This window comes from Buceros rhinoceros, unplaced genomic scaffold, assembly GCF_000710305.1.
Source record: "Buceros rhinoceros silvestris isolate BGI_N320 unplaced genomic scaffold, ASM71030v1 scaffold35744, whole genome shotgun sequence".
In the NCBI taxonomy this organism is placed as follows: Eukaryota; Metazoa; Chordata; class Aves; order Bucerotiformes; family Bucerotidae; genus Buceros; species Buceros rhinoceros.
The window spans coordinates 1-17710 of NW_010410606.1; the positions used below are offsets into that span (position 1 = coordinate 1).

The 17710-nt window shown below is 46.4% G+C and overlaps 1 protein-coding gene across 1 annotated transcript; it reads right to left on the reverse strand.

Moving 5' to 3' along the window:
• Positions 1–1152: 1152 nt before the first annotated feature.
• On the reverse strand, positions 1153–10984 carry CASS4 (Cas scaffolding protein family member 4). Its single transcript, XM_010135702.1, has 5 exons — positions 10532–10984; positions 7378–7482; positions 6254–6394; positions 3139–4467; positions 1153–1566 (listed from the first exon to the last, which is right to left on the reverse strand). The coding sequence occupies exons 1-5, from the start codon at positions 10982–10984 to the stop codon at positions 1153–1155; spliced, it is 2442 nt and encodes an 813-aa protein (XP_010134004.1).
• Positions 10985–17710: the final 6726 nt, after the last annotated feature.

Consider the following 17710-nt stretch of genomic DNA (forward strand, 5'->3'; position numbering starts at 1 on the left):
TCTCCACAGACAGCCGGAGCAGTGCGCGGCAGCGGCGCGAATTGGCTGTAGCTGCCCACGGGACTAACTGTCCTCTCCCAGGGCAAAGCCACGGGTACCACATTGCCAAGACCGGCCAGACTTGGAAATTGCAAATGAAAACTTTAAAATAAATTAGTTAGGAAAAATACAACAGGCATAACACAGGAAAACCAGCGCGGGGTACAAACAATCTACCCGCGTGGTTACAGGGGCTTCGTCGTCGTCCTATTTCAGATCCAGCAAATCGGGGGGTAAGGTGAATGTGACAGGGCGAGGGCCAGCCTGAGGAGCCCTGGGCAGCCTCAGCACGCGTGCTGTGGGTGCCCAGCGAGAAAGAACGGCACCTTTCCAGTGTGCAGGAAGGGCTTGTCCAAAGCCTCTGCATATTCCATGACTACAAATAATTCTGTTTCAATCGGAGCAATGCTCGGAACAGCTTCAGGCTGCGACAGAGGACGGCTGAGGCGTGCTCCCCATAGGCTTATCGGGCACCAGGAGTCCTCCAAGTCAGTAATCCTCTGTGCTCAGGTACCAGCTGGAGCATCCCCCAGTAACATCCAGGCTACGTGTAGTACCCGCCAGACTTTGTCCCGTAATGCACTCATCACATTTGTGTATTAAAACCAAAAATTAGCTTCACAGCTGTTTAAAAAAAATTGTGAATACAAATTTTGAGTCAAGGCCTCAGGAACCGATGGGATACCATAAGTTACAGAACACTGTGCAGCAAAATTTAAGGAGAGACTTTACATACGCCAATAGAAAAAAAATATATTTATCTGACCTATATAGAAATTAAAAAGTAAGAAATCAGCCAGATAATAAAATATTTTTGCTCTAATACACAGCAAACATTCCTGCCCCGCCATTAAGATGGCAACATTTCCAGGCAGGATCTGAGCAATGGAGAAGAAAGGACAGGTTTAATGCTACGAGTCCTCTTCTGGAGCTGCTGCTGCGCGGCTCTTCACTGGCTGGCAGCGCACCCGCAGCCAGGGAGCTGCCCGGAAGGAGTTCTTAGAGGTGACTGAAAGTTGGTGGCACTGAGTGAGCTGCTTTTGCCTCCCTTTGGCTGCCACATGCCAAAAGAGCAACAACGATGGAGAATTAATGAAAACAGCCAAGCGTCTTTCATTCCATCATCGCTCTAAACTGCTGTGTGTACTTCGACAGCTCCTCAGTTTGATCCTGGAGCTCCCTCATGGCATCGGCGTTCGGATATTGCATTGCAGCATTTTTGGTGGCGAGAGCCAGATTCTTCAAGAGGCTGCAAAACCGGCAGCTGCTGTGGAGAACGTCGTTCCGAGCATCTCTTTCTTGAGTTTCGTGGCAAAGAGAATCCACTAACTTTTGTCCCACCATGATGATCAATTTGCTGTGGGATATGAAGACTTCGGGAGGCTGGTTGGTGCTCAGACTGCTAGTGAATACACCGATTGCCTTGTGAAGCGCGCTGAAACACAGCCTGCAGTGCTCTGGGAGGGGGATTTTCTTTGCTGAGTGCGATTTTCTTTGAACTACAGCCCTTTTTGCAGATGGCAAAACCTGTAAAAAGGTTAAAAAGAAAAAAGGACTCAGCTTGGTGGCACGCTGGTTGTGTCTTTATTTTCTCTACACTGTATTCTTCACCTGGTTCCTCTCTTACCCAGAGAGTTGTTAGTTAACGGTATCCAAATTGCCTCAGCCCGGGAGTCTTTCACAAACGTTTCTCTTTCCATAAAGTGCTGTACTTTAGAGTGGTATTTTCTCCTAATTGCCTTTTTTGCCCTAAATAAATTTCACGGAACACGATTAATAATGGATGGCACACAAAGTGCTGTAGCCAAGCACCAGCCCTCTGTTTGGCCTGACTTCAGGCTTCCAGGTAGTACGAAACATCCTGCCTTGATCTTTAATGGTGCTGACTTCACGGGGGTTATGAGTGATTAAAACTGCACAATGACAAGGGAGTCATTCCTTATACCGGTGCGTGACAAGACATTTTGAAATACCCCCACTGCCTTGTCTGAAATGGTACAGAAAGACAAGCAAATAAATAGTCGTTCGTTACATTTGAGGAAAATAAATACTTGGCACAGGTTTGGAGCACTCATTCTAAGAACTGGTTCTGGGAAAATGAACTACAGGAAAACAAATAGATCTCTGTGTACAGACGTGTGTGTCCAAATGCCAATTATTTTGCATTTAGCAGGCACAGAAATCAGGGACTAGAAGTCCTCGTAGGTAAGAGTTTTCCAAATCAGAAATACCTTTGGTTTTGAATCTGTGCTCTTCTTTGCTACTTCTTTACCTGAAATGACTTCCTGTGCCTGTTACAATTCAAAATGAAAGCAAAGTTTAAATGGCTTATATAAAATACTTGAGTATAAATGTGTTTTTCTCTTATTTCAAAGGGAAGTAACTCCTTGCTGTGTTGCAGACAACGATGGTACATTTATTAGAAGCAGCTCTAGGATTTTTTCCTACTGTCTGATTCTACAAGATCTAAGACTGAAACCAACATCAACCAACCAGAACATTTCCTAATTCCTAAGGACAAGCCAGCATTTCTTTGTGAAACCAAGGGAGTTATATTCTTAGCAGACATTCCAGTAATTCTAAGGAGAATGTTTCTAACAAACATCTAAAATTATTCTAACAAATATATTTGATAATTCACAGAAAGAGTTCAATTTGTTAAATCAATATTTTCTGTGACAGCATGCTTCCCAGGACACCTCGAGAAAGAGAGTTAACACTTCTTACGTAATGACATCAGAGCCGAACAAACAAAACGTACCGGCAAGAGGAGAACTACCAGTCAAAAGAGAAGAAACACGCTGCTAACCCCCAGCTAAATCTGTCTCTGAAATGAATCTAAACAGGCAAGCTAAAAATCTGTTCTCAGGGCTGGCTGGCTGCAGGGGTACATTCTCAAAGGCCAGTTCTCTTTATTAGAATTGCCGATCGTTCTGCATGTGCCATCCAGCACCAACAAAATCCTGAGTTCACTTAAGGTCTGGAAAACAGGAAGCAGTGCAAACCGAATTTGGCACTAGTGTGAATATAAAATAGTGCTAATAGCGTAATATCTGCAAGCGATCACGAATATCGATAGCAAAATCCGGTTATACAGACCTGTAGCTGCACATAATCACAGTCCTCAGGGGCATTTTCTTTTGGTTTCGCAGGAGAGTCCTGACTTTGGTTGGGTTTATCAGGAGAATGTCTTTGCAGTGAATGTATTTCTATTCTTCTCGGCACTGTGATTTGTTTTGCCATTTTGTACTCTGGATTCACCTTTGATTGCTGCATGTCGTGTTCCTTCTCTTTCTTCCTGAAGAGCAGCTTTCCGTTGGCAATGATGATGGATACGAACCTCTTGATATCGTCTGGAATCGTGCGGGCCACCATAACAAAGCGATCAAGATCATCTGGGTTGTTCTGAGGTTGCCTGAGGACCAAAGCCTCTAGTGACCAGTTGCAGCTGTTTAGACTTTCTCTTGTTTCTGTTAGAATTTTGAATGAGTTCGTAAGAATTTCTAGCTGTTTTTTAATTCTGGTCTGAAGGTTGTTATCAGTGAGGTAAGAGGCATTTACCTTTATGCCCTGAGCAAAGGCCAGGAATTCTCCCAGCGACACTTTTATGTGATCGACTGCTCTGTGGATTTCTTCAATGCTCTTCTCTAGGTGTTCCTGTAACCGCCATTTACTGCTCACAAAGATCATTAAGCTTGCGATCGAGCTAGATACGCTGTGCTGCAGTCTGGTCAGCGTCTCTATGGCTACGTCAAGGTCCAGCTTGATTTCTTTGGCAGGCTCTTCTGATGATGACAAAGACTCGGCAGAAGTGTTTGGGGATGTAGGGGGCGTGCTGCTTCTGCTGTCCGCACTAGAAGCGGGTGCACTGTCTGGTTCTAATCTGACATCTCTTGAGAGCCGTGGAGGAGCACTGTATACTTGTTCTCCAGAACTGTCGCCGGTTTTTTCCCTCTCTTTCTTGGACTGCGCAGCAGTGGGCAAACCTTTAGGAATATCATAAACATTCTCTTCAGAGATCTGACTCTCGGCCTTCGGAGCCAGGAGACTTGGGGGTGCATCACAGCTACCATTTTGTGGCAAAAGGAGCACATCTCGTGAGGATGGAACGTCATAAAGGTGGATATCAGGAAGCGTTAATTTCCGTTGTGTTGGTGGAATATCATATAATTGTGGATTTACAACTTTGGCTTCAGTGTTCATTGTCAGCGCTTTGTACCTGGCTGGTGGAATATCGTACAGCACCTGGCTCTCCAAGGAATGGCCAGACGGCATTTGTTTTAATCCTGTTTTTTCAGGTGACACTGGAATATCATAAATCCATTCTGACTTCCGAGGATTTGGCAAGGTATTGTAATGGCCCCAGCACTTTTTCTGAGATTCGTTTTCTGAAACATCAGTTTCTCTTTTGGGAGGGACATCATACAACTGCAACAGAGCACACGGGATTTATGAACTGTGGTTTTAAACAAGAAATTGGAAACAAAGCTGAGCTCTCAGAACATGTAAATGTACGCAACTCCAGAAACATCAGCAGAACTGCTCCACCAAAAGGCTAGCCCGTAGTTTCTATTTTCTTTCTAAAAGGCACAAGCTGCACTTATGAAGGGTAAAATATTTTGAACGCAGCTCATTAAATCTCACAGCAGCATCTCTTGGCAGTGAAAACTGTAGGCTCTTCCCTGGCTTCCTTCATAGTTTTCTGGACTGGCTACAAGAAAAGTGGAATGCTGGTTCATCAGAAGGCAATGTTAACACCCCGTTTTATGGGGTGAAGGAGGTAAGACTTTATTAGCCTCTGCATAGAAAACCACTTGATTTTCCAGGGTCCCCACCCCCATTCACATGCATACCCTGGCAAAAAAATAAATCACCAACAGACACCACTGACCATTCTCAAATCCCTGCAATGAGTTTAGAGTTCTACTTGATACGGCTTTGCTAAGATGGATATGGGTCTTGCCCAGTGCTTTAAAAATGCGTGTGTGAACAGTTGAAGTCGTCGGTGCTGGAAAATGTGAATGCGGAACCACTGCTTGTGTAAGAGAGTCCAGACTGATCCTAACAAGCGCTTCAGGGCAGCTCGTAACTGGATGCCTTACAAACATGAAGCACAAGCATGAGGAAGTGCAAGGAACTACAGGAGCGTGCAACAACAAGAAAGAACTGAAGGTACTGCTATGAAATAAATATTTTAGAGAGAACTGGCCAGATTAGACTTCCTGAGTTGCAGAAAATGTGTGTGAGAAGGGCAGCCCAGACAAGGGTGTTTCAGACCAGAGCCAGAATTTTCCAAATTGCCCATGAACAAAGAATTCTAAGAAAATTTGATTTTGGAAGCAACAATAAACCACCTCTGAAAGGAGATGTGCTCGCAGGCTGTTCCAGCTGGCCGGTACAATTGCTAGCAGCCATGCAGATGTCAGGAACGCAGCTCCAGTGAGCAATCGCTGTTGTGCCAGCGCCCCAGTTCTGGGTAGCACCAGTCCTACTGTCGTGGTTGAACAGACTCTGTGCAAGAGACTCACTGGGCAGCCGTGAACTCACAGCACTTCTCTTTAAATTCATGAATCCAGGAAGCCTCAGATTTTCTGTGCTGGGATGGTCTGCCCTGAGATGCCACACCTCAGCCCTGGGCATGTGTGCTAAGGAGCCTGTCAGAACTCTCTTGGATCCTAAAACCATTCAGGAAACCTGAAATATTTGGCACTCAACTAATAAAGAATTTCCATCAGGGCATTTTCTTTGCTGTGAAATTTCAGATCAGCCCTTTCTTCAATGATGGTCAAACAGTGAGGAAGAGGTGGAAAGCCTGAACTCCCAAAGCCGGGTGTGCTCCACTCCCCCAGAAGGTGGCAGGACAGTGCTGCATGGAATGGGGACAGTTAGTTTCCATCTGTTTAAATATTACAGACATTCAAGAATGAAAGATCCTGAATTTGCTTTTCACACTGTCATGAAAAGAATTTAAAGCAACGGATCTTGCTGCCTGCAGTCTGAAAAGCGAATGTACACGCAGTGGTAGTCGTGGTCCTGGCAGGTACCCTGACCATCCAGGAGCCAGTCGTACTTGTCTCTTTAACGTGGAGAACAAAGTACTGCGCTGAAGATGTGCCGGTCTAAATCCCACGATCACCTTGAGGGAGGTCCAGCACGCGTGCCCAGCACTGTAGCAATGAGAGGTTGTTCTCTTTGTCCGACAGGTCTTACTTACGCTGCCCACCGGCGAGTCTGCCTGGATAACTGCTCCTGCCTTTTCCGGGCTGTTGTAAAGCTGCCGCTGCTCTTCGTGGAAACACTCGGTGGATCTGCCCAGCACAGAGCCCTTTCGTGCGGGGGGCGGAGTGGCACCACTCTGGGCAAAGGGAGAAAAGCCAGGTTGACTTCAAACCTGTCTAGAGCCCGCCGAGGACTTTGCTGGAAGCCAAGGCTTTCAGGTCATACACCGTGTCTCTGCTGGTGTGGCCAGCGCGGGTCAGAGCCGGGCTGCGGGAGCTGCGCGGAGGGCGGTGGGCACTTGGTGGTGCAAGGCAGCGGCCACCGACACGCCTGCTTTGGGCTGAGCAGGAATCACCCCGCTGACACCAGGGGGTAGCACAAAAAGTTTGTGGATAACTCCATAATAAATGAGTTGGAGCAGGCTCAACCCTGCAGTGCCAGGTGCTGCCAGAGAGGCTCCGTGGACGTGCTCCAGTCCCACGCACACCTTTGAGTGGCAGGTGATGGGCTGGGGCCTGGCATCTGCCCCATCCTGGTGACCTGCACAGGCTGCAGGACACTTAGGGCTACTGTGGAGACATTCATTCTCCCCAGGGAAGCATGGTACCAAGAGCATTCCAAGGACGCTTCAGCGGTGGGTGCAAACGACGTGTTGCCCTTGCTGTTGCCTGACCAGGAGGTCGTGTATTGCATGTGGTGGCCTGGGAGGCCGGTGGTGTGGGTGACATATAGTATCTTTCTGTACGTGAACTAGTTACTCTTTCGTAAACACCTTGAAATCTTCCCAGTCAAATGACACAGGGACAAAGCACGTTTCCTGATGGATAAACCAGGCAGAGAGGCTAACACTGTGATATGAGAATTCACCTGTGCCCTGGAGCTCAGTGATGGTAAAACTGAAACCGTTCCTTAGAAACGTACCACACTTAAGACACGTTTCTCTAAAGATCTAACAAATTCAAAAGAAAACTGCTTTAGATTTGGAAATTCCCTTAAAAGTATTTGGTGTTCTGCCAAATTTTTCAAGAATCAGACAGGGAAATGCTAGAATTTACCTTAAAATCTATTCTGAGGTGCTACGGGGTCCCAGCTGCAGGGGGGGACCCTGGCAGAACTCACCTGTGTGAATAAGGACTCCTGGCGCTGCAGGGACGGAACATCGTACACCTCACTCCTGATGTTTGGGACCGAAGCCCGGCACGCTCTCGGGAGAGTCAGCAGGTGCTTTTAGGGGAGGAAAAAAGGAGAAACTAATGAGAAAGCTGCAGCAAGCAGTCAGCTCATGACATCCTTGAAAACTTACTGGTGGGACGGGGCACTGTTAGAGTAATCACTCTGAAGTGAGGCTGTCACTGATGGTGATAGACAGGAACTGACCTTACAAGCAGGCATGGTATTTTTTCCCCAGAATTCTCCTTTGACAGCATTTCTGCTTTATTTCAGATAAGATAAGAACTGGCATGTACAAATCAAAGACAATCTGCCTTACTAAGCAAGGAAGGGAAAAGATTTTGAGAAAAGCCAGCTTCAGTTATCACTTCAATCTTTAGACTACCCAAAAGCAGAACCACTAAAAAAAGAAAGCAGGGGAATTTCTGCTTCTCCAGTCCCACAGAACCATCAGGTCAAGCCATATTTAGCAGGAGTAAGAGCAGCAAAAAGGTTCAGGCTGAGGCACATCATCCCGTAGTTACGAAAAACTGCCTGATTTGGTAGGAGTTAACAGGTCCAGCTCCATAAACGGAAAAGTCAGGTATGGGAATTCCATTTCTTCGGTCAACTACAGACTAAGTCTCCTGTTTGCTTAAAAGCTCATTTTAAGGGCTATGACCAGACCTGTGGGACAATCAGTCAAGAAGCCAAAACATGAATGTCAGAAAAGGACTTTTTAAAAATCAACCCAAACCCATGGAGCTGTGCGCGTTTAGCCTGGCTCTCCGCAGCTGATTTGTCAATGGAGTGTTGTAAAGCATTGACCCACAGACACACCGCTGGGTTACAACACACGGTTTAAAATTGGAGGTAGCGTTCTCCATCGTGTGAGTACTGTAGTGACTAAATTGAGAGGAAATATGGTAAAGGAACCAGACGCCAGCTTTATGACCGCTTGCTTCATCTTTGTGAAAGCACTTAGCTCTCATCTGAAGAGAGGGAACGAGGGGCGCACGCAGCTCCCCTTCGCGCTCTGTGATACCAGCCGTCTTGGCCGCAGGGGCAGGAGACACTTTCCCGAGTAGAAAGGGTGAATTGTAGGTGGTGTCAAGAAAGCCACCCCTAGCCCAGGTCTGTGTTCGGATGGACAGACCGTACTCAGTATACAGCAAAAAGGAGACTCACCAAATGTCGCATCTTAGGAACTTTCAAGTACTTTCAGTCTCAGTAAGGCAAGAAGGTGCACTGCGTACTACCCAGAAGCGACGAGGCTCTTCTACAGGGTGAAAGCACGCCGGCTTTGAGGGGGTCTGTTTTGTTTTATTGCTTTCGATCAGCTCCCTCACAGCCTTACAGTGACTTTCCCCAGCTGCCTGCAGGACAGCTGAGCACGGCAGGAACTTTGCCAGTTGTCCCATGGCATCGGGGCGCTGTGGCTCATTCTGCACTCGCACAGGCTGTTCACCCCGAGCCTCGCCGTGCATCTGCGTGGGGCTTGTGGCCACCACGGTACAGTTGGTGTAGTAACAGCTGTGACGATGTGCAAGAGGCAACTCAGGCAAATCCAAACCTCCAAACAATAAAAGTAGGATACGACTTTTTGTCCTCTATTAGAGTAAACATGAAACGACAGAGAGACAGGAATAGCCGAGGAGCTCTGATGTTGGGCCATTCATTCAGATAAAGAATAATAGATGATATTTTCAGCCTGGTTTGCTGGCACAACATGGAAAATTTGTATTGATCTCACATTCAATTTGTGAATGCCTTCTTTAGGGTTAGGAACGTGGAGAAATCAGGTCACAGCAAGTGCAAAAGGGTGTTTTGTAGCTATTACTCGGTTTGAGTTATGCTAACTACACAATGGCTGAATGTGCAGCTGCAGTGCTGAAAATTAGGTTTCAGTCACCACAGATGTACTGAATTTGTCTGTTTTCCAGCGCCCGTTTGCCACACAGAAGGAACCAGCACCTCAGTTTCCCTAACTGGCCTCTTGGCACAGTGGGATGAAAATCAGCGTAAAAGCTAAATAGTTCTGGGCTGATTTTCTTTCTTTTTCCAATTAATATTTCTAACGCAATTTTCACACACAGAATAAAGAGCCACCCAGGACTGAAGATCTCATGGGACTGAACAAAATCTTGGACCTGAACTCCCTCCCCACCTGCTCTACTTACCTTTCACTATAAAAGGTTCCCCATACAGAGCAACTTGCGCTGTAGAAAGCACGAGGGTTTTTTTGTTAAGACACTTGATGTAACATTTAATCAAATTATGTTTTCCATTTACCTGTTTCATTTCAAAGCCCAACACAAGGAGCAGGGAGAAAGAAGAGGCCAGGCCAAGCAGATGTAAGGAAATCCAGAAAAGCAGGCTCGCAACTCCCCTCCATAACGGGGGAGACTGGTGGCTGCTCTCATCCCATATACCCTGGTCACTGTCTCAGCATCAGCAAAAACAGGCTGGGAGAAAAATTGATTCAGACCACACCACCAACCCCTGTGCCCTCCAGCATGTCTATAGTAGGTGCTGCTACTTTGTGCAAGCGTAGTGACAACCTTGAGTAGCAGAAGTGAGTGGCAGGAGCACCGAGCTTGCTGAGGTGCTGGAAATAGTAGAAACTAGACCAGAGGCATCAATCACACAGCAAAGGGGGATTTTAATTTTAAAACTACAAATCACTTTCCTGTGCAGGTGGATGCAAAGACCCCACATGTGTCCAGAGGACTCTGAGTAGATGCATGCTGTAGACCATCAGAGGAGAAAGTTATGTGTCTTCTTATTTTAACTTTGGGGTAGGTTTGTAAATCACTTCTGGATTCCTCCAAACAAATGGTATATCTTTTACTTCCTGCCCTATTTTACAGCTGCTTTAAACTGCCAAAAAAAGTGAGGGCCTGTGGGATATAGAGACTCTCATCTGTTGCCCAGAGCAGCATTTCTCACGTAATGCTATAAACTGCAGCAGAATTGATGGGAGTTTCCTAAACCCCGTTTATTAGAATGGCTTTGCTGCAAATTCCACTGAAATGATCAGGCCAACAGCCTTTTTTATTTTCCCGCTCCCAAGGACTGTTGTAATAACAGCATTTGTTACTTTCGTAGCTGCTGATATTCTTACCTGGCTTGTCGAGCTCTGGGGCCGTTCACTGAGCAGCTGTGCAGCCAGGGCTGGTACCTGGTATGCTCCTGGGGCAGGCAGGGGAGACAGCCTGGCTGGGGACTTAACCCACCCCTCCATCTTCTCATAGGTAGACGACGACACGGGAGGCTTGGGGACCGAGGGAACCTGGTAGATGTTTTGTTGGCCCGCTGGCAGCTCTGCGGACTCGCTGTGGGTGGAAGGAGGCAGCAGGACAGCCTGAGAGGTGGCAAGGAGCTGGAGGCGGTTGGCCGGGGCCAGGCCCTGCCTGCCGTGGAGGGAGCATTTCCACCAGCCCTCGCTGCCAATGACGTTTTGGTCCAGGACCGTCAGGATGTCTCCTTTGCGGAAGGCCAGCTCATCTGAGCACTCTGCCTTGTTGTCGTATAGCGCCTTCGCCAAGGTGTTCTGGAGAGAGAGAAACACCAGCATTGCACAGTTCCACCAGCAAAAGCGTCGTTAGCTCCCGGTCTGGTGTTTACCTCCACCTTAATTTCAACTGAATTCCAGGCCACCAGTTTTCACATTAAACAAGATTTCTCAGAGTGTTGGTCTCAGAGAGTTAAACGTTTGCAGCCTGCATCTGCTCTGTTCAGTGCAGAGAAGAAATAGGTAATAATAATACTGCAATATATTTCTTTACCACCTCTTGCCCCCAAGGCTCCTGAAGAGCACTGCTAATGTTCGTTAGTTAAATTTATGACTTATGAACATCTCTACATGAAAAACAGGTGTTTTTCCCATTGACATTCTGTGATTTCTTTGTCCAATGGTGCCGAATAAAATGCACACTCATCCAAGAATAAAGCTCACACCTTCCTACCTGCTACCCAATATATCTGAGGACTTCAACTGCATGTGAAAAAGGCTGATTATTTCTTACCTTAAAAAAAAAAGGAAAAAACCCTAACCTTGCTTATTTTCCTTTAAACTTTTTTTTTTTCTCAGAGCCTTATGAAGACAGACCTCCCAGTAACATCAACACTAAGGGGGTTAATAAGTGCCCACTGGTAGTACGAGTGGCAGAAATATTCCTGAAAGCAGCAGTGGGCTGCGGTACTGGTGCAGGGCCAGACCCCAGCTAGCTCCAGTGTCCACGTCCAGCCCTGTGGTGTCTGCTCAGCTCAGGGAAATGCCGTACTGTGCACACAGTGACACCACACACAGCTCTGCTGGCTGGCAACTCTTTACAGCAGGTCAGTGTGTTCGTGAGCTTTTCTTCAGGTAAGCACACCTGAAACAGTGCCCGTGTTTCCCTCCATCACACAGACATCACCTGGATCCAAACACTTCCATCTCCTCTATATATATATGCCAGTATCTTCAGAGAGCGCTCTTATTGTAATTCTTTTTAGGCAGGAAACCAGCGAAGACTAGAGTAAGTGACTTTCCTAAGATCACAGAAAACCTGTGAGATGGCAAATATTCATATTTCTCAGCTTCTTCACCACAGCGCAGCTCTACCCAGCTCACCAGGGCAGCTGAAGCCCATAAATTTCTGGCAATCATGAGTGTGTAGGTGACCACGTTTCATTTTTAGGATATTTATCTTCGTTATTTGCTTACTCATTACAAGATGACAGTTGAAAGAATGAGCAGTAGTAGGAGCAGGTGCCTTTATTCACCTGAGACATTTGTGCAAAGGGTAGAGAGCACTGTGGACGTAGGGTTCTTCAGCACAAGATACCGTTTGCTTTCAGCTTTAAAATAGGACCGACTTCTTCCCGGCCCGTGAGACGCTGGCTGTGTTTCAGCATTAGTTTCTCATCAGAAAGTGCAAGCAATGCCCAAAGAGATAGTACCCGAATAAGAAACGTGACGCCTTGTATTTTTGTCCAGCGCATTTGCTGCAAAGCAACAGCTGGCTTGAAGTTGCAGCAGAAGAAAACCAATTTGTCAGCTCAGCTGATGAAATGGCCTGTTGTTGGCAGCACACATTTCTTCATCGGGGTGGCCGTGAACAATGGCCTTTTTATGCTACATGGGCTTGTCTATCAGCAGCTGCCAGAGAGGAACAACAGTCCCATTTACCTTATGTCCTAGCCTGGTTAAAACAGTCTTCTTGCCTTGAACATGGAAGTCCACTTTCTATTTGGATGATGCCCAATGCTCTGAACCACCTGTGTGGAAGTCAGGAGTCCCACCAGAGAGTGCAGCCCGATCTGGGCTTGGGCTCTGCACGTTGTTGCAATTGTAAAAAAAAGTCAAATTTTCCTATTACTCATCCGCAATATTTCTAGTTCTGGCTTAAGGTTTGATCCCTTGTTGTTGGATGCTGTGCAGATACACTTAAAGAGAGACCCTCTTCTTCAGACCTGAAGAGGATGGGCAGAGGGACACCCTCCCCCTTTAGCAAAGAGGCAACTGAAATGTGAAGAGCCTTATCCAGGCACACTCAGGAAATCGGTGGCAGAGCCAGGAAGCTTGAACTCAGGAACTGAGTCCCCATCGAGTCCATTAGACAACAAGACTGTCCTTCCTAGCTGCACCAACACAAATAAGTGCACAGCAACATACTTCAGTTTTCCATGAGCTCCTCTCAGGAGTAGCAGCCCATCACCGGCATGAGGGTATGGATACAATTTCAGGTGACAGTGACATGTGTTAGAGATCTAACTGGCTTGCAGCCCTTCATGACATTTTTCAGGGCATTTTTAAAAGGGTAGAGAAACTTAGGGAGGTATTTTAATGATTTCTTATCCTTTTGACAGGGAAGTAGTCTCCGGACGAATTTCTAAAAGGTAGAAACACGTATCACAGAGTGTATTAGTAATTTGTAACTAGCAATCTACAGGCAAAACTCTTTCAAAAGACAGCCTCTTGTTGTGCTGCAATATGAGGATGCAAACATAAATCCAACCTACTAAGACAATACAAAAAGCCCCACCAGCATCTTCCCTGAACAGACTCTTTCGTGCTTTTCCGGTGCCCACAGCCTGGCAGAAAGTTGCAGCAATACAATAAAAAAAAATACAATAAGAAAAAACCCCACCCCAATACAAGCAGCACCACACCACTGAAATAATGAATTTCCACGCAACTCTAATCTCTGTAAGAACACGGAAAAAGGAACATTGCCACAAGCTGTAAAAACAACAGCTCAAACAGTTCTGCCTTTCTGTTTTGCTCGGTGTTCTCCTTTGCTTCTCTGTTTACAGGACCAGTAAGTCCCCTTTACTTCTTGTTTCCTTTCCAAGCACCCCGGCTGTTCACGCAGCCTCTCAGGACCTGACTGCACCAGGTTTCTTTCGAGCAGTGTTATTGCCAAAGGAGCGTAGGCAGTGCTGTTCCTGTAAGCTCCATTGGTTTTCAGGAGTCCCAGCTGTATTAGCCCAGGATGCTGAAGCAGATGTTGAAGACCAGCCTAATATTGGTAACACAAACTGTAACGAGCTCACAGCAATGCCCAGCACCACAGGGGCCGATTGTTTAGCTGTTTTCCAGGATATACAGACAAGCAAGGTTACACTAGCTAGCTTTGGTACTGGCAAGTGCTGAGATTCGGCAGCAAAGAGCCTGCTGTGAGTTAGCTGCTCTTCCAGTGGAGTTCGAGGTGGTCCTGAATCCCACAGCGCTAGAAAAAACCTGCTGGAGCCACTGAGCTGGGTCAGTTCTGAAAGCTAGATTGGTTATACCTGTGTTCCACTGAAATTAACCCCCTAGCCACGCTCTCACGAGGAGGGTATGGCCGTGCTGAGTAAACAGAGCACTGCAAGGTTGGGTAAGAAACCGCCACCTTCCTGTCTGCGCCCTGTCCCTGACCAGCCCCCAGCCCCCAGCCAGCTCCACAGCTCAGCGTCCTACAGGCTCCATCTGCTCACGTTAAGAAACAGAGTTCCTGAGAAGGACTGGGTGCCAGAGCTGTTCCAATCTGCTTTCCAAAGAAATCTCATTTTTGGAGACACTTTTAAGAGAACTCATCCCAGCCAATTGATTTTGTGATCCCAGTAACAGCAGGAACAGTTTTATAGATGAAAGTTACTGGAGGTTTATGGCAGGTGAGTGCTTCATCTGACAGCACAGATGACCGAGGTCTACCAAGTCCGTCTCCAGTTATGAGGGGTGAGGTTATTTGTAGTACAGGCTCTGGCTCATCGAACGTGGGTCTGTTTGTCAGAAATCGGGCCCTATCTGCACTTTCTGCTGTCTGGGACGTATGTAAAGAATCTCTGTGGCAGCCCCTTTCTGTCATGTAAGCAGAAGCATCCCTGACCTGCCGTTAACCATAAACAAGAGCTGCATTCCCAGGATCGCAGAGACCTTAGGGGACGCTTAGCTAGGAGGAAGCTGTGCTTTGGGGCCAGGGGGATCTGCATTGTTTCTTTGCACCAGAGGAGCGGAAACTGGCTGTCTAACACTGTCGTCCACAAAATGCCATCTAGGGCCAGCTGCACAGAGTTGTTTGTTGGTTTATAGGAGCTTGTTAATGTGTCCTTACAGCAACCAACACGTAATAAGTACTAAAGCAACACAGATGAGATCAAAGTGGGTTTCCATCTTTGTCATTTGTTGTTTCTTCCCCATAAGCATCTCTGAAAAAAAAGAATCTCCCAAGACAAAGAACATCTTAAAAGCCAGTTCATCGCCCCTTGAGGAGGCACCTCGGCGGACAGCGCTGCTGCTTTTCTCTCACTGAGCAGGTTTTAACAAGATGATGACAGAGCACAGACCTAGAAAACAGACATTGTGTCCTCTGCAACAGTCCGTGACCTCGTTAGAGCAATGCAATGACTCGCGTTTACTGAGCCAAGCGTGGACTTACAGTGTAAGACTCCAGTTAACTCCGGTGTGAAGAGAAGTCCTGGTGTAGCTGGAAGCACGTCTGCTTTTACTGGGTTGTAGATCAGATGGTAAGATAGTAACTCTCCCCATGGATCCGAATTGTTCTGTCTTTATTGTTTGTGTATCCTGCCCCAGCCACGCTCCCACTACAAAACCTAACAGCCCTTGGGAGTCTGTAGGATGAAAGCTGGTAACTCATGTTTATTAATGAAGAGAGGGAACATTCTAATTAAGAGTCAGTAAAGCTGATAGTTGTACAATTCCCTAATACTGAATTCTACAACCTCCGAATGGGAGTGCTCCCGCAGGCTGTCCTCTGTGCTCTGCGAACACAACAGCTATCCGTGACAAGGCAAAAAACCCCACTGTCACTGAGATTTTCCGATCCCTTTCTTATCCCAATCTCTCTCCTCAGCCTATAGCACAATCAGCAGAAAAAAACCGACTCATAAAACATATGCAAATGTTGCTAAGAAAAATCCCTCATGAATATCAAATGGTAATTTGAGCATCTTCCCTGCAAGTCCGACAGAATAATATCTCTACCCCCACCTCCTTCTGAGTCAGTTTATATTTGGAAAATCCAGTTCATGACTATGAACCTTTTCAGGTGATATGTAGACAATGTAGTACTTTCCAGCATTTCAAATTAAAAAAAAAAGGCTATTTGCTTAAATTTGCTTCTTAAAAAATTATTAGAATTATTAAAAAAATACAGCTTTAATCACAGGAGTTTCTTTTCTGGATGAAGACAAGCATTTTTCAGCTGCATTTTGCACATAAAAAATCTGTAAGCACTTTTACTGCGGGAAAATGGGACTTAAAATATTTGAGGAGAAGGAAAAGACACAACTAAAGGCAGCAGGTTGCTGTTTATGAACGTAAACAGTTATGTGCATACATCAGTGGCACCCTCTGACATGTTTACAGGACTGTGTCCAGTTAATCCCTTCACCTCCAAACAAAGCTGAAGAAATAAACATTCTCCATCCCCTCGGCTGCGAACACTCTTCCCAGAGAAGTCCCTGTCTTCAGCAGACCAAGCGGAGCCAGTTTCAGTTTTGCCCAGTTCAGGTAACTGCAGGCAGAGTTCGCGTGGTCAGCAGCCACAGAAGAAAGGGGAATGCACCTTCAACGCTCACATCTTTTGCTACATGCCTGTGTCTTCCTCCTGGCCGTGGTGCTGGCACGTCCCACTTAAGGTGCAGCATTTTCTGTGACTTGCAGGAGGTCCTTCGATTGTACTTTTCTTGTTTTGTTTGTGTGTTGTAGAAAAAGTGTTCTGGTCACACCAAAGCTGCAGATCTTTTTGTACAAGGTTCCTCAAGGAATGAATGCCAGCACTTGCTTTTATTGCCTATTCCAGGGCTAGATGGGCTTTGGAGGGTGGAGCCAGGCACTAATCATCAGGTTTGAAATTCCGAATTGTCAAATCAGTTGTTAATAAAATAAAGACCAACCAGTTTTTAAACTCGAGCCACTCTGAAATTGAGCAGCTCCACATCAGTGGGCGTTACAAGCTGCTCCAGCTGGTTCTGTTAACTTTCCCCAAACTCTCTCTTCTCTACAAATGTACTTAGTTGAATTCTAGGTACGTTAAAACCAACAGAAAAGCCCCACTGTTTTCAGCGCCATCAAGACTTCACTCCCATTCACAGCATTTTTGCATATGTGGTCTCATGCCGAAGTCCAAGGAAAAATAATCTGCCATTTCCTGGTACTTGGAAAACAGAATATATTCATAGCACTGGGTTCTGGTTCCTCCTCCTGTCCAAAGGTTTTTGCCCATATGCACTGAATTAATTTTTTTACTTTCTAAACCTTTTAGTATCTTAATTACATTTTACTACAACACTTATTTCCGAACATGGATTTAGAGATATGGAAAGTTCTGGTGAGTAGAAGTTTTCTCCTTCTGCCTCCTAAGCAACAGATGCTGCACAGACACTCATTAGAGCAGGGTCCTTGCTCTCCTTCTCTGCCCGCCCAGGAAACAAGGCACAGAACCCGCCGGACAGCTTGTCAGGAGCAGAATGCTCATCTTTCCTTGGCAGTGACTGCTCTCTATTCTCCCTCCTGGGTGCAGAAGCCTGACAGGGTGCCACCCCTGCATCCCATCCAGCCTGCGGCGCAGTTTCTGCTCATTCCCTGGACGTGGCAGAAGTGATGGCAACCGGAGAGGCAGAGGCTCAGGGCGGGTGTTCTCTGATTCATAATGAATCAGCAGCAACACCACAACTCCCAACGGCTGCTGCTTCCTCCAGCTCCCTCATGGAAGTTATCTGCCCCAAAACATTATTTCTCTTTTAAGCCCACCTTTTTGAATATAGTTGCATTTATCTTAAATTCTAACATTTCTCTGGGAAAAGAAGCGGG